At 38.5% G+C, this 15529-nt stretch overlaps 1 protein-coding gene and 1 pseudogene across 1 annotated transcript in view; both read left to right on the forward strand.

The window, feature by feature from the left end:
- The first annotated feature begins 4495 nt into the window (after nt 1-4495).
- Nucleotides 4496-5828, forward strand: LOC102821363 (annotated as a pseudogene).
- A 155-nt stretch (nt 5829-5983) lies between these two features.
- The window catches only part of LOC102821757 (cyclin-dependent kinase 2-interacting protein-like), a 16642-nt gene continuing 7096 nt past the window's right edge, over nt 5984-15529 (forward strand). Inside the window, exon 1 of the mRNA XM_006873256.1 lies at nt 5984-5990. Within this exon, the coding sequence (XP_006873318.1) occupies nt 5984-5990 (7 nt within the window). The remainder of the gene's footprint in view (nt 5991-15529) is intronic.

The raw sequence follows: 15529 nt of genomic DNA on the forward strand, positions 1-15529 counted from the left end.
CTATAGGTGGAAGCCTGAACCACATCCAGATCTTGAGAGATGGGAAATTTCCACTTGAAAGGACGAGCAGACCAGCCTGGAGCGGCTAAAAGAACAGAAGATACTTCTTGAAAGAAAAACCTACAGGAAAAATACAAAACAATATAAGCATATCAAGAACAAGCAAGTTGCTTGCTCAGGAGACATCAAGGCAAGTGGTCGGGTCTCCTCAGTGCAAACCCTCTTCCAAGACTAAGAATCAATGGGAATACATGCTCATCACTCAAGAGGTGAAGTGCGAGAAAAATAGCAATGAAGTGGCGAGATAAGCCCTACATTGTTCAATAGATTCCTGTGAACCCGGGTGGAGACCTGGTCAGCCAGCAGTGTGGCAAGACCTGGGGACTCTTGGACCCAGAGTCAGTGACATTGCCACAGAGGACTAGAGTGGAGAGTGAAGCATCCAGCTGATAAGAAGAGAGGGGATATGCGCAAGAACACCCACACTTGCAGATAGTATCCACTTGACCTGACTTCAATGACTGGATGATCAGACCTCAACCAGAAGAAGAATGAAGAAAAAAATAAAAGCATAATCTGATACAATTTGATGAATTTGTATGGATGGATGCAGTAGCTCAAAAGAGGAAACAAATCCTTACTGCAAGAATCATTTCCACCCCCTCCACACACAGAATAGACAGGGATGAGCAACTTGGACATTGGCTATCCAAAATGGGGGGGAGGGGGTCTACAAAGGCAAGAAGTGACTGGCCTACAAACTTTCAAGAGGGAACCCAGATCCAGAGGTTGTGGAGGAAGGTAGAATCTCCAGTGAGTAGTATTCAATCTGTCTAGGCAGGGCTGATGCAATGAAATGCAGATAGGTCTCTTGTGATACAATAGTGAATAATTGTTATCAGGACTGGTTGTGAGGGTTGGAAATATAAAAGTAGATGTTTTATAGTAAGGAGGGGAGTGATTAATTTTTCAGTCTAGGAGCAGAGGTCCCTAGGACCATCAGCGGAGAAGAGCAGAGAGCCAGATCCTACCCAGAGAAGCAGTGATGCCTGAGATGGAGGCAGAGACAATGACGTGGAGAGATGGAATGGCTGGGGACTTGAGATGCAGAGAGGGAGAGGGGCTGTGTGTTGACGACCGGGGGGGGAGGGTAGGCTTGCAGGGTATACCCTTTGGTTGTTTGATGATATATGGAGAAGATTGTAACCATGACAATGAAACGATATACGATAGAATAAATGTAAAACTAATGTTCTCCCATGTAAACTATCACATAATTCATAATAAAACATTTATATACATAAAGAATCAGATATCCAGCAAAACTGTCCATCAAATATGATGGCCAAAGTAGGTCATTTTCACATAAACAGAAATTAAAAGAATTTGTAAAATCCAGATCAACCTTTAAAAGAGTACTAAAAAGACTAATTAGGAAAAAGAAGCAACACCAGACCAACAATCTGAGAATAACACAAATAACAATATCACCTTGACTCAACCCAGATTCAGAAGTATGCAAAGTAAAACAGACTTACAAGACTGAAAAGAGAACAAGAAATATTGCTGCAATGACAACAACAACAAAAACTTATAAAGTAAAAAGAAGGAATAATGTAGTTACAGAAACTTCCAAATGAAGAAGAAATCAAATAGTTTCAATAAAAAATTAAGTAAATAAAAATAAACCTAATTGTAACCCTGAAAATTAGCCCTAGCCCTAGCCCTAGCCCAAGCCCACCAGCCACTCCTTGGGAGAAAGATGAGACTTTCTGCACTTCAAACATTTAAAGCCTCAGAAATCCTATATAGGGTCCCTGTGAGTCGAAACTCTAGTTCTAACCATGACACTAACAATAAACAAAGTTCTAGGCCTAGCCTTGACCTAGCCATAGTCCCCAATCCTAACCCTCACTCCTTATTGCTACCCACCTCCCGTAAAAAAAAAAACCAAAAGAAAGAAATTTAAAAACAAAAGTTAATTATCTTGTAGCATGTATCCGTATACTGTTGCTGTTGTTGTTAAGCGTTGTTAAGTCAGTTCTGACTCATAGTGACCCTGTATAAGGTTTCTGAGGCTTTAAATCCTAGAAGGAGCAGGATTTAAAAATCTTTCTCCCAAGGAGTGGTTGTTGGATTTGAAAGCAGACCTTGTGGTGCGCAATCTAGTGCTTACCATTTGGAGCCACGGCACATACTACATTCTTTTTATTGCAGAAAAAATATTTCATTGTATGGATATACTTCATTTTTTAATATATACTTATCAATTGATGGAAATGTGAGTTGTTCTGATTTTTTGGCTATTATAAATGATGCTTCTAGGAACATTCATGTTGAAGTCATTACATATACAAATGTGTGGATAGATACTTAAAAGTCGAATTGCTGGGTCAAATGGTAACTATTCTTAACTTTTTAAGTAACTGCCAAGCAGTCTTCCAAAGTGATTGCACCATCTTACCTTCCAATAATCAATGTGATTGTTGTTAAGTACAGTCAAGTCAGTTTCTGAGGAGCGGCTATGAAACTTGCAGTTCAAACCAACCTTGTAGTCGAGTGCTTATCCTACAGCACCCCATCAGGACTCAATATTCAATGTATAAGGGTTCAAACTTTTCAATATCCTAACTGATACTTGTAATTTTCTCTTTATAGGACAATCAATGTGGGTGTGCAGTGGTATCACATTGTGTTTTGATTTGCATTTCTCTAGTGACAAACAATATTGAAAACCTTTTCAAGTTCGTTTTGTATGTTTTCTTTGTTGTTGTTAAGTGCCATTGGATCAGCTGACTCATAGCAACCCTGTATAGGGTCTTCAAGGAGTGGGTGGTGGGTTTGAACTGCCAAGCTAGTGGTTAGAAGTCCAGTGGTTATCCTATAGCACCACACCAGGACTTCAAAGAAATGTTTATTCAAAAGTTTTGTCCATTTTTAATTGGGTTATTTGTTTTTATATTACTGAATTATAATAATTTTTTATGGAGTCCTGGTGCTGCCGTGGGATAAGTATTTTACTGCTAACCAAGAGGTTGGCAGTTTGAACCCACCAGCCACTCTGCATGAAAAAGATGAAACAGCCTCCTGCCTTAAGAATTTACAGCTTCAGAAACTCTAGGGAGCAATTCTTGGTTGTGTGATATCGAGTTGTTTCTGACTCATAGCAACCGAGGATAAAGTTTCCGAGGCTGTAAATCTTTATGGAAACAGAAAGCCTCATCTTTTGCTCACAGAGCAGCTAGTAGATTTGAACTACTTACCTTGAGGTTAGCAGCCCAATTCGTAATCCACTACGTTAGCAGGGCTCCTAGAGAGCAGTTCTACTCTGTCCTATAGGGTCACTATGAGTTGGAATTGACTTGATGGCAGGGGTTACTAATTTTATACATATTATAGATACACATTTGCATTTGGACTTTTGTCTTCTTTTACAATTTAGAATTCTTGACTATGTATTGTAACAAACATAATATATTAGTCGAATAATAAACATATGTTATTGTTGCTAAGTGCTATTGAATCAGTTCCAATTCAGAGCTACTTGTACAGGGATTCCGAGGAGTGGGTATGAACCACCAATCTTGAGGTTAGCAGTCCAGTGCTTATCGTACAGTGCCACACTTAAGCTGTGCAAAAACAGGCAGTAGGAATTTCCCCTCCAAGACTGAAACTCAAAGGGAACACATGAGCAGGCATGTAAGCCTGCTGGCAACAATGTAGGTCTACTGGTGAGTGGTAGATGGGGAAAGGCAACAATGAAACTACGGACTCAGTTCGACCACATTCCATAGACTCCCATCGACCTGGTATGAGCGAGAAAAGAGGAAGGGCTGGTTGGTCCAAAGTATGGTGAGGCCTGGGAACTCCTGAGCCCATGGACAAGGACATAGCCATAGAGGGCTAGAGCTGAGTGTGAAGTGTCCAGCTGATATGAAGTGAGGGGAAATACACAAGAACGCCCAAACATGCAGATAGCATTCATTTGACCTAGCTTTGATGGCTTGATGATCAGAACTCAACTAGAGGAATAATTTTTTTAAAAATTGATAAAGGAAACAAGTGTAAATTGCTATAATTTGACTAACTTGACTTATAGTAGCACAGAATACCAACTGAGAGGGAAGGAGACTTCACATCGAGTATCAATCCTATCCCCTCTGTACACAGGGTTGATAGGGATGGACAACTTAGACACTGGCTACCTAAAATGAGGGGGCTATAAAGGCACGAAGCGACTGGCTTACAAGTTTTCAAGAGGGAGATTAGTTTCAAAGTGTGTGGGGAAATGTAGAATCCCCACTGAATAGTTTTCATGCTGTCTAGACAGGTCTGGAGAAAAGAGATGGGGATAGAGTTCTCTGCCGGCAGACCGGGAAGTAGCTGAAGTCTGGGCAATGGCAGTTCTGGAGTTCTTATTCCTGGACAGACCCGAGGCTATGGTATCCCCCCCCAGTAGACTGGACTTAATTGGCAGGCTCCAGGGCCCCGAGGAATGGAGGGGTCTAAGAGGTCCAGCAGCACCATGCAGATAAGCTTCATGTGTCAGCGCTGCAGTCAGCCCCTGAAACTGGACATGAGCTTCAAGATTCTGGACCATGTCACCACCCAGGAGCTCACAGCTCTATTATTTGCCACAGCCCAGGTGAAACCCAGAGAGAGCCACGAGGAAGAGGCTAACTCAGGAGAGGAGCCGTTTATTGAAACTCGCCATGATGGTGTCTCTCACAGATTCATGCCCCCAGCCAGGATGATGTCTACAGAAAGTACCAACAGCTTCACTCTGATTGGGGAGGCATCTGATGGCAGCACCATGGAGACTGAAGGTCACTGGGGACCTTTGTGACATCATATCAGGCCAGACCAATGTGGATCACCCACTGTGTGAGGAATGCACAGATACTCTTTTAGACCAGCTGGACACCCAGCTCAATGTCACTGAAAATGAGTGTCGGAACTACAAACACTGTTTGGAGATCTTAGAGCAAATGAATGAGGATGATAGTGAACAGCAACAGATGGAACTAATGGAGCTGGCATTGGAGGAAGAGAGGCTGATCCAGGAGCTGGAGGACGTAAAAAAGAACCGCAAGATAATAGCAGAAAATCTTGAGGAGGTCCAGGCTGAGACTGACTGGATCAGGAGGAAGCTCAATATCAGAGGGAATACAGTGAATTTAAATGACAACAGCTGGAGTTGGATTATAAACTGAAGAGTGTAGAAAACCAGATGCAACTGGACAAGTTAAAGAAAACCAACATCTTTAATGCGACCTTCCACATATGGCACAGTGGACAATTTGGAGCAATCAATAACTTCAGACTGGGTCACCTACCCAGTGTTCCTGTGGAATGGAATGAGATTAATGCTGCTTGGGGGCAGATGGTGTTGTTTCTCCATGCTCTGGCCAATAAAATGGGTCTGAAATTTCAGAGGTATCGCCTTGTTCCCTATGGAAACCATTTCTATCTGGAGTCTGATCCACAAATCTAAGGAGCTGCCGTTATACTGTTCTGGGGGTTTGCGATTTTTCTGTGACAAGTTTGACCATGCAATGGTGGCTTTCCTGGATTGTGTACAGCAGTTTAAAGAAAAGGTTGAGAAAGGCGAGACACGTTTTTGTCTTCTGCACAGGATGGATGTGGAGAAAGGCAAGATTGAAGACACAGGAGGCAGCGGTGTCTCCGATTCCAACAAAACCCAGTTTAACTCTGAGGAACAGTTGACAAAAGCTCTCAAGTTCATGTTGATTAATCTAAAGTGGGGTCTTGCTTGGTTATCCTCACAATTTTATAACAATTACTTTTTTTTAAGGTATTTGCCTTAAAGGCTTCAAATTTTGTTTTGTTTAAGAAAAAAACGTTATAAATTAAATTTGGGCCATATTAAATAGCACATTTGCAATACCCAAAAAAAAAAAAAAAAAAATTCACAAAAGCCACTTTACCATACCATATGACAGATCATTTCCATAGCTACAACATGACATGTACAGCTACCAGCCCTTGTTAATAGTGTTGACTCTTAACCCCATGCCTCATGCCTTCCCTCAAAAACTAATTTAAGTTTGCTTTTTTTATTATAAACTAAGAGTTGAATTTAGATTGATGTGTTTTCACTGGGTTTTCTCTCAACTTCCTGCATTTACAATATGAAATAGAAATCTTTGTCTCCACTGGGATGAGATGAGCGAGATGTTTGAAGCATACAGCTGAATAACGTGGGAAAATGACATACAAGCTTTGCCTAGTCACCAAGTGATGTGATCAGAAGCTTGAAATTTTTAACACTTCTCCTCACTCATTTCTAGTACTGAATGCCTCTGTGGTAGAAATATGAAATGGTGTTTGATACTTTTTGAGCATTATGAAGAGATTTAATTATGTGTAATAAAAGATTTGCTGCAGTCTAAAAAAAGAAAGAGATGGGGATAAGATTCCTGTGATTCAATAGTGAGTAATTGTTACCATGACTAATTGCGACTGTCACAACTGTAAAGGTAGAAGTTTTGTAACAAAACAGGGGAGTAGTTAATCTTACAGTCCAAGAACAGAAGACTCTAGGACCACCAAGGGAGATGAGCATGAGAGGAATGAGGGACACTATCCAGAGAAACAGCGACACCAGAGATGGAGGTAGAGATGATGAAATGGAAAGAGAGAGCAGCTGAGGACTCTAGTCTCATGGAAAGAGAAAGACTATGTTCTGGCAGATTTGCAGAATATCCATTTGATTGTTTAAATGATTATATATTCCTGAGTGTTTTCATGTATATCTGCCTTCCCCCACACACAAAAAAAGAGGGAATAGAAGCAAATACTGTTGAATGATGATGCACAGTGGAGGCTATAATCATTGCAATGAAACAATGAGTGTAAAACTGATGCTCTCCCATGTTAACTATCACTGAATTCACAAGAAAAACTTGGGGAAAAAAACAAATAGCAATCAGTTATAGGCAGAAGACGGACTTACAAGCTTTCTATGGTGATGTTTCTGGCTTTTCCTTTCTCTCCCCTTCCAGTGTCTATTTTATAATATAATGCAAGGAATACCAAGATTCAGTAGACCGCCAAGCATCTTAACATTATTTCCCCCCTTTTCCCTATCCCAACCATGTCTCACTTCGTGTACCCCTCAATGTCAAGAAAACAAAAATCCTCACCACTAGACCAATAAACAACATTCTTATCAATGGAGAAAAGATTGAAGATGTCAAGGACTTCATTCTTCTTGGATCAACTATCAATACTCACAGAAGCAGTAGTCAAGAGGTCAAACAACGTACTGCATTAGGCAAATCTACTGCACAAGACCTTTTTAAAGTGTTGAAGAGCAAAGATGTCAGCTTTGAGGACTAAGGTGCGCCTGACCCAAGCAAGCCAAGGTATTTTCAATAACCTCATGTTCATGCAAAAGCTGGACAGTGAATAAGGAAGACCAAGAAGAACTGATGCTTTTGAGTGTTAGAGAAGAATATTGTTAGTGATAGAGAAGAATACTGAAAGTGCCATGGGCTGCCAAAAGAACCAATAGATCCGTTTTGGAAGAAGTGCAGCCAGAGTGTTCCTTTAGAGGCCAAGATGGCCAAACTTCGTCTCTCATACTTTAGACATATTATCAGGAGGGACCAGTCCCTGGACAAGGATATCATGTTTGGTAAGGTGGAGGGTCAGAGAAAAAGAAGAAGACCCCCAACGAGATGGACTGGTCAATGGACTCGAGCGTGGCAACAGTAGTGAGGTTGGCCCAGGATTGGGCAGTGTTTCATTCTGCTGTGCATAAGGTTGCTATGGGTCGGTACCAACTCAACGGCACCTAACAACAACAGGTGACATTCAGTTTATGTGTCTTTATAAAGTATCTAAATGTCTTGAAATTTCAAAATCTCATCATTCCAAGTATATCATCCAAATAACATGTTATACAAGAAAGTAAGAATAACAGCAAAAACTCCTTTATTTTCAAATTTAAATTTTCAGAATATATGATTACATAAACATTATTTTCAACAATTTTACCATTTTTAATATTAGATACACTTATATTGGTCAAATATATTAATTTCTAGTATGAAAATGTGATGATAAATGCAAGTTACTTATCCTGAGTTTAAGTATATTTTGAATATTTAGGTAGCTGGTAACTACTATTAATATTATACCAAAACCCTAAAACCAAGCCTACTTATAGTGATCTTGTATAGAGTTTTAAGGCTATAAACCTTTATGGGAGCAGGCAGCCTCATATTTCTCCTGAGGAATAGCTAGTGGGTTTGAATTGCCGATCTTGAAGTTAGCAATCCAATGTTTACCCTACGGTGTTACCAGGGCTCCATTAGTAGCATTGTTGCATTGCTGTTAAGTGTTGTCAAGTCCGTTTTGACTCATAGCAACCCTTATAGCATTTCCAAGGAGTGGCTGATGGGTTTGAACTAAAAACCTTATGGTTGGCAGTCCAGTGCTTATGGTGAAGAAATAGTCTCATAGATAATTGATGGGGACATTGGAGATAATAAGCTCAGTAGAAGAATTTATAATATTTCGCATTTATAAAATTTTTGCATTTTGTTTTTAGGCACCATCCATTCGGTTTCAATTCATAATGACTTTGTGCACAACAGAATAAAACAGTGCCCAGTCCTGTGCCATCCCCACAACTGTTATTATGATTGAGCTCATTGTTGTTGCTACTGTGTCAATCTGTCTTCTTGGGGACCATCCTCTTTTTCACTTAACCTCCTCCATTTACCAAGCATGATGTCCTTATCCAGGGACTGGTTCCTCCCGACAACATGTCCAAAGTATGAGAGTTGAAGTCTCATCATGCTGGCTTCTAAGGAGCATTCTAGCTATACTTCTTCCAAAACAGATTTGTACGTTTTTCTGGCAGTCCATGGCAATTTCAACATTCTTCACCAACACGATAGTTCAAATGCACTGATTTTTCTATGGTATTCCTTATTCATTGTCCACCTTTCATAAGCATATGAAGTGATTTCACATTTTACATTTGATTCAGTTCATTTCAACAAATCTATTTAATATCTACTATTTGCAAGGCATTGTGCTAAGTGCAGTAGTAGATACATACCTGAATGAGATATTTTTAATAAGCATTAATCTAGTATGATTATAAACCATAATTTAATGTTTTAATATAGGTAAAAATGAATGTGTGAGCACAAAAAAGGGAGCATTTTTCACAAAGGCAAAATAAGAGCAGTATTTGAATTATCCAAAACTTAACAGTAAAAGTAGGGTGGAGGAGGGAAGAAGGTGACACAAAAATAATCTAGCATAATGGTCAGAAATTTTTCTCTGTCAAGACCACAATAATAAACAATTTCAACACTGTGGGCCACATAATCCATGTTGCAAATACACAACTCTGCCATACACCAACTGAGAGTGGACAGATTTGATCAGCAAATTGGAATTTGCTGACTCCTGCTCTAGAGGACACAGGATAATAATTTGTTCAACTCGCTATTTACTACTTAAAGTCTTAGATTTCATTGAAATTGCATGTTAACATTTAGATTTTGTCTAGCAATTATGTAAATACCATCTTTCTGGTAGACAGATAACCCAAAAGGTTTATGGTCCTAATGAACATTACCCAATTTTGTATATAACCCAGGAATTTTATCAGTTCCTCATGATTAAAATTGGTCTTTGAAGCAGTCTTGACATACTACTTTCCATATTAATTGAATTAAATAAAATCTTTGACATCTATTAATTTGCTATTTGCCTAAGAGTTATGATTTTACCTGTCTAAAAATTATACTTTAACAGTTTTGGAGAGGCCCAGATGGACCCACCTTAGAGAAACAAATAAACTATAATAGCAGAGAAATGTACTGCATTGTCTGTTTAAACCTAAGCATGTTTTCCCTGACAGAGTGAATCCCAAGCATCATTAGAACTTAAACTTTGCTTATTCTATTTCTCTAGGTTTTATTTTCTCCTCAATACTATTTTTGTTTCTGATTTTCACACAATAAACAGGTATTACTCCTTGGTGTCCCCAATAATTGAAAGTTGGTTGTCTGATGTTTTGATCTCCACTGGATAAATAGTAGAGATCTAGTCTATTCTTCTAACACTCATCTGTCAGTTTGTTGTACTGTGGTGGCTTATGAGTTGGTGTGATTATGGAAGCTATGACACAGGTATTTTAAATACCAGCAGGTTCAGCCATGGTGGACAAGTTTCAGTTCCATTTCATTTTGGACAATATAGTTCCAGACAAAGAGAGACTAGAAGGAGTCACGAACTACTTCCGAATATTTAGTCACTGAAAATCTTATGAACAGCAGAGAAATGATGTCAGATATAGTGCCAAAAATGAGCATCTCAGGTTGGAAGGCACTCAAAATGCGACTGGGGATGACACGAATGGAGTAAAGCCTGCAGGAGTAAAGCCCACAGGACCTTCATTTGCTAATGGGGTATAACTCAAAATGAAGAGAAACAGCTGTAAACAAGTACGAAGTATGAATCTAGGAAACTTGGAAATTGTCAAAAGTGAAATGGAATGCATAAACATCAACATCTTAGGCAGCAGTGAGATGAAATGGACTGGTATTGGCCATTTTGAATCTGACAACCACATGATTTACTATGCAGGGAATGACAAATTGAAGAGGAATGGTGTTGCATTCATTATGAAAAAGAACATATCCAGATCAGTCATGAGGTACCAGATCACTGTCTGTGATAGGATAATATCCATGCGCCAACAGGGGAAGCCCAGTTAACACCACTATTATTCAAATTTATGCACCAACCACTAAAGCCAGTGAGGATGAAATAGAAGAATTCTACCAACTTTTTCAATCTGAAATTGATCAAACATGCAATCAAGATAGATTAATCATTACTAATGATTAGAAGACAAAGGTTGGGAACAAAGAGGAAGGATCAGTATTTGGAAAATATGGCCTTGGTGATAGAAATATCTAGCATTATCTCTAGATCGCATGATAGAATTCTGCAAAACCAATGATTTGCTCATTTCAAATACCTTCTTTGGAAAGCATAAGATACGATTATACACATGGACATCACCAGATGGAATACTCAGAAATCAACTTGACTACATCTGTGGAAAGAGACGATGGGAAAGTTCTATATCATCACTCAAAACAAGGCCAGATTGTGGAACAAATCATAAATTGCTCATATGCAAATTCAAACTAAAGCTGAAGAAAATGAAAACAAGTCCACATGAGCCAAAATATGACCTTGAATATATCCCACCTGAATTAGAGATCATCTGAAGAACAGTTTTGATACATTAAACACTAAAGGCAGAAGACCAGAAGAGTTGTGGGATGGCATCAAGAACATCATACGTGAAGAAAGCAAAAAGTCATTAAGAAGACAAGAAGGAAGGTAAAGGTCAAAACGGATGTCAGAAGAGGTACTGAAACTTGCTCTCCAGCATAGAGATGCTAAAGCAAATGGAAAAAATGAGGAGGACCAAAAATTGAACAGAAAATGTCAAAGGTCAGCTTGAGATGATAAAGTCAAATATTACAATAACATGTGCAAAGATCTGGAGTCAGAAAACCAAAAAGGAAGAACACGCTCAGCATTTCTCAAGCTGGGGGAACAGAAGAAAAATTCAAGCTCCGACTTTCGTTATTGAATGATTCTCTGGGCAAATTATTGAATGATGCAGAAAGCATCAAAAGAAGATGGAAGGAATACACAGAGTCACTGTACCAAATGGAAATGGTTGATAGTCAACCGTTTCAAGAGGTAGCATATGATCAAGAGCCAATGATACTGAAGGAGGAAGTCCAAGGTGCATTGAAGGAATTGGAAAAGAACAAGGCACTAGGAACTGATGGAATAAAAATGGAAATATTTCAAGAAACTTAAGTGGCACTGGAGGAACTCACTCATCCATGCCAAGAAATTTGGAAGACAACTCAACTGATTGGAAAAGATCTGTATTTGTACCCATTCTGAAGAGAATGCACAAATCATCGGACAATATCTTTCATATCCCATGTGAGTAAAGAGGGTCTGTAGAAGCATTCAAAATTAAAAGGGCAATGTTTACTTGAGGAGAAAGTAGAGAAGAGATGGGAAGATTAGTGGAATGGAAATAGAAACCATAAGTGGAAGCTTGTTGTTGCATGGAAGGGATTTCAATCATTGAGATAAAACAAAGTGGTAAAACTGATGATCTTCCCTGTAAACCTTCACTCAATTCACAATTCACAAATTAAAAAGAAAAAGATTTACTGCCTCGGAAACCAATTTAGGATCACCATGAGATGGAGCCAACTCCACAGCACACCACCACCACCAAGGAGTTCTGGTGGTGCAGGGGTTAAGTTTTGGTCAGCTAACTGAACGATAGGTGGTTTGAATACACCAAATGCTTCTTGGGAGAAAGATGTGACAGTCTGCTTCCATAAAGATTTACAGTCTTGGAAGTTCTATGGTGCAGTTCTACTGTCCTCTAGAATTGATATGAGTCATAGGAGACTCTATGAGAATGTGTAAAATTTTTGCTTGGTATCTCACTGCTTGCTGAACCTGTTTATTGACTTTAGCAAAATTATCAGTGGTTGGGTCCATGTTTTCAAGGAACTGACATCCCTAATTTAGTCTAGAAAAACTCCAGCTAATTATTTTACTATAAACTTTGTTAACTGTTCTTCTTCCTCACAATTTCTTTCTTCTTCAGTGTGACTTTCCTCTTCAAAACCCATTAAGTCCTGATCTTTCAATTCCCCTTCTTCATAACCTATGTGTTGTTCTACATCAGCAATATCAAGTTCTAAACTCAACATTCGTGTCATGTGATTTCCCCACCAATCTTTTCCATAATATTATCCTGTCCAAATGCTTGGAACATAGTCACATAACTCATCATTTTTTTCCACATTCCTCTCATGCATTTTCCTGTAACTTTCACCCATGAAGACGCAATGTTCCAGAGACACTGATCGCTATAAGTACAGTGTTTATCAACTAAAATATGTTGTAAATTGAGGACCCTGTACTTTAAATTTGTTAAAGATTTGTAAAATTCCACAAAATTCGTTCTCAGAAATATTTTTTAAGAATCTGTGTACATAAGTATGGTGGATCTTTGTACAATTTTGATGGGTTTGACAATTTTGGTTTAAGAAAAAAGATAGCTCTAGGTGCTTTTTTCAAATGCTTACTAAAATAATTGTACATTTGGCTTTTTATTTTTTTATTTTTATACAGACGTAATGTAGATTTTCAGAATGTTTTGTTTTGGTTTGCTAATCAAACAAGCTAATACAACTCCCACATAGTCTTAAGATCATGGAAAGTATAAATTTGTCTTCTATTAAATTGCATCATTATTCTGAAAAACTTTTTACATCAATTGTAATTATATATTGTAGTTTGAACATAATTTCTAAGATCTTTATATAAATTAAACATTTGGAATAATATTAGATCAAGTTAACTAATGAACAATTTGAGTCTTACATGATTTCCAATTGAAAAGGAATATTGAAAATTGATGATTAAGAATAATTTCAAGTATGTATACATATACTTTTTATTTTCATACGCCATAAGGTGACTATGGGAGCATGGTGGCTACACAGAATAATCACTGACTGCAAAACACACAGTTGGCAGTTCGAGTTGGTCAGCCACTCCACGGGAGGACACTGAGCTTTTCTGCTCCCACAAAGATTTTTAAAATCTTGGAAACTATAAACTATTATCAATTTCTTTGTTTTGATGTTACACTATAGTTGTATAGGTTGCTGACATTGGGGGGAAGCTGGAAGAAGGTGCACGGAAATTTCCTATACATTTCGTTACAGCCTCTTGTGAAGAAGTCATTATTTGAAAAAGTTTAAAATATGATAACTTTGTCTTCAAGATCAAGGAGTAATAAAATATAATTATTTACCTTCTTTGTCAACTAATCAGATATCAGAGATTTCATGCAACATGATAATAACTTTATATTAATTTTTATTGCCTTTATCATATCCTTGATTTAAAATAAAAAACATGCACCCAAAGGTGCAAACAATACAAGTTTCTCAGTTGTGAAAGCTTAGTTTCTTATAACCATGTTAACATTTCTCTATGGCTATTTTAAGACATTTTTTTATTATAATTATTATTAAATAGCTATCCAGTAGTGTCTCATGATTCCATCTTAATCTCATTTGACAAATTATTTTCATTTTTGTCTTCCCAACTCAAGATCCCATAGTGAAAAACATAAAATGTTCATATTTTCTCCATATTTCATGACGGATTCAACCTTCAAGTAAGAGTTGAATGGGCAAAACTGTCAATTCAGAAGAGACACTCAGCTATTCCTAGGTTAAATTTTTATAAATAAAATGCTATTAGTAAATATTTAAGAAATTTGCACTGTAAGGAAAGGCACCAGGGATTCCTCAATGCTATTGCTGTTAAACAACATTTTACACTCAGTAGAAATACTGGACAAACTCTTATGGAATAGTTATGCACTGTATGCCAACAGAAGGAGCTCTGGTAGCGTAGTTGTTATGAATCAGGCTGTGAACCACAAGGTCAGCAGTTTGAAACTACCAGCTGTTCCGCAGGAGAAAGATGTGGCTTTCTGCTCCCATAAAGATTGACAGCCTCGGAAACCCTGTACAGGGTTGCTATGAGTTGGAACTGACTCCACAGCACATAACAACAACAATAACAATATGCCAACAGAGAATTTTGTCATCCTGCATCATAATATTAAGAGCTCTGGTAGCATAATGGCTATGAGTCGAGCTGCTAACCTCAAGACCAGCAGTTTGAAACTACCAGCAGTTCGTTGGTAGAAAGATGATGCTTTCTGCTTCTATAAAGATTTACAGCCTCGGAAACCCTATAAAGGTCGCTATGAGTTGGGACCGACTCCACAGCACACCACCATCAGCACCACCACATCATAATATTATTGATGACTGAATAAACTAACCATAGCCTCTCAGTCTCATTATCAAACACAATAGTTTGTGTTTCCTGAGGCTTGACTGAAGTCTGTACTAAAAACTTGGTTTTGTGGGAGAACAAACAAGATGGCGGATCGGGTGGATGTGTAGTACAGAGCTCCGCCAACAACAACACAGAATACCCGACCAAGCAGGCTCAGGGGATGGTCCCAGAACTCTGAACCACATATAAAAGAATACTTAGAAGGTTGGAAGGCTCACAGCTGGGGGAATTTATGGCAGAAGCAAGAAATCTATTGCTTTCTAGTCCAGGATGCTCGTCTGCTCCAGGAGCTGCCATCTTGGGTGAGACCACGTGGGGGAAGGATTGGAGCTGCAACAGATGCCTGGCAGAACCGCTGAGATAAAGGTGTGGACATTCTTTTCTTTGACTGCCTTATGAATATTAGTTTCCCTTGCCTACTATTATAAAATAGACTCTTGAGTGGGATAGAAAGGAATGTTGGGAAACATGATTAGAGAAAACTTGTAAGCCCGCCTTCAGCCTATAACTGATTGGAATATCTAAAAGGGGTTCT

The sequence above is a fragment of the Chrysochloris asiatica genome, unplaced genomic scaffold, assembly GCF_000296735.1.
Source record: "Chrysochloris asiatica unplaced genomic scaffold, ChrAsi1.0 scaffold00231, whole genome shotgun sequence".
NCBI classification, from domain to species: Eukaryota; Metazoa; Chordata; class Mammalia; order Afrosoricida; family Chrysochloridae; genus Chrysochloris; species Chrysochloris asiatica.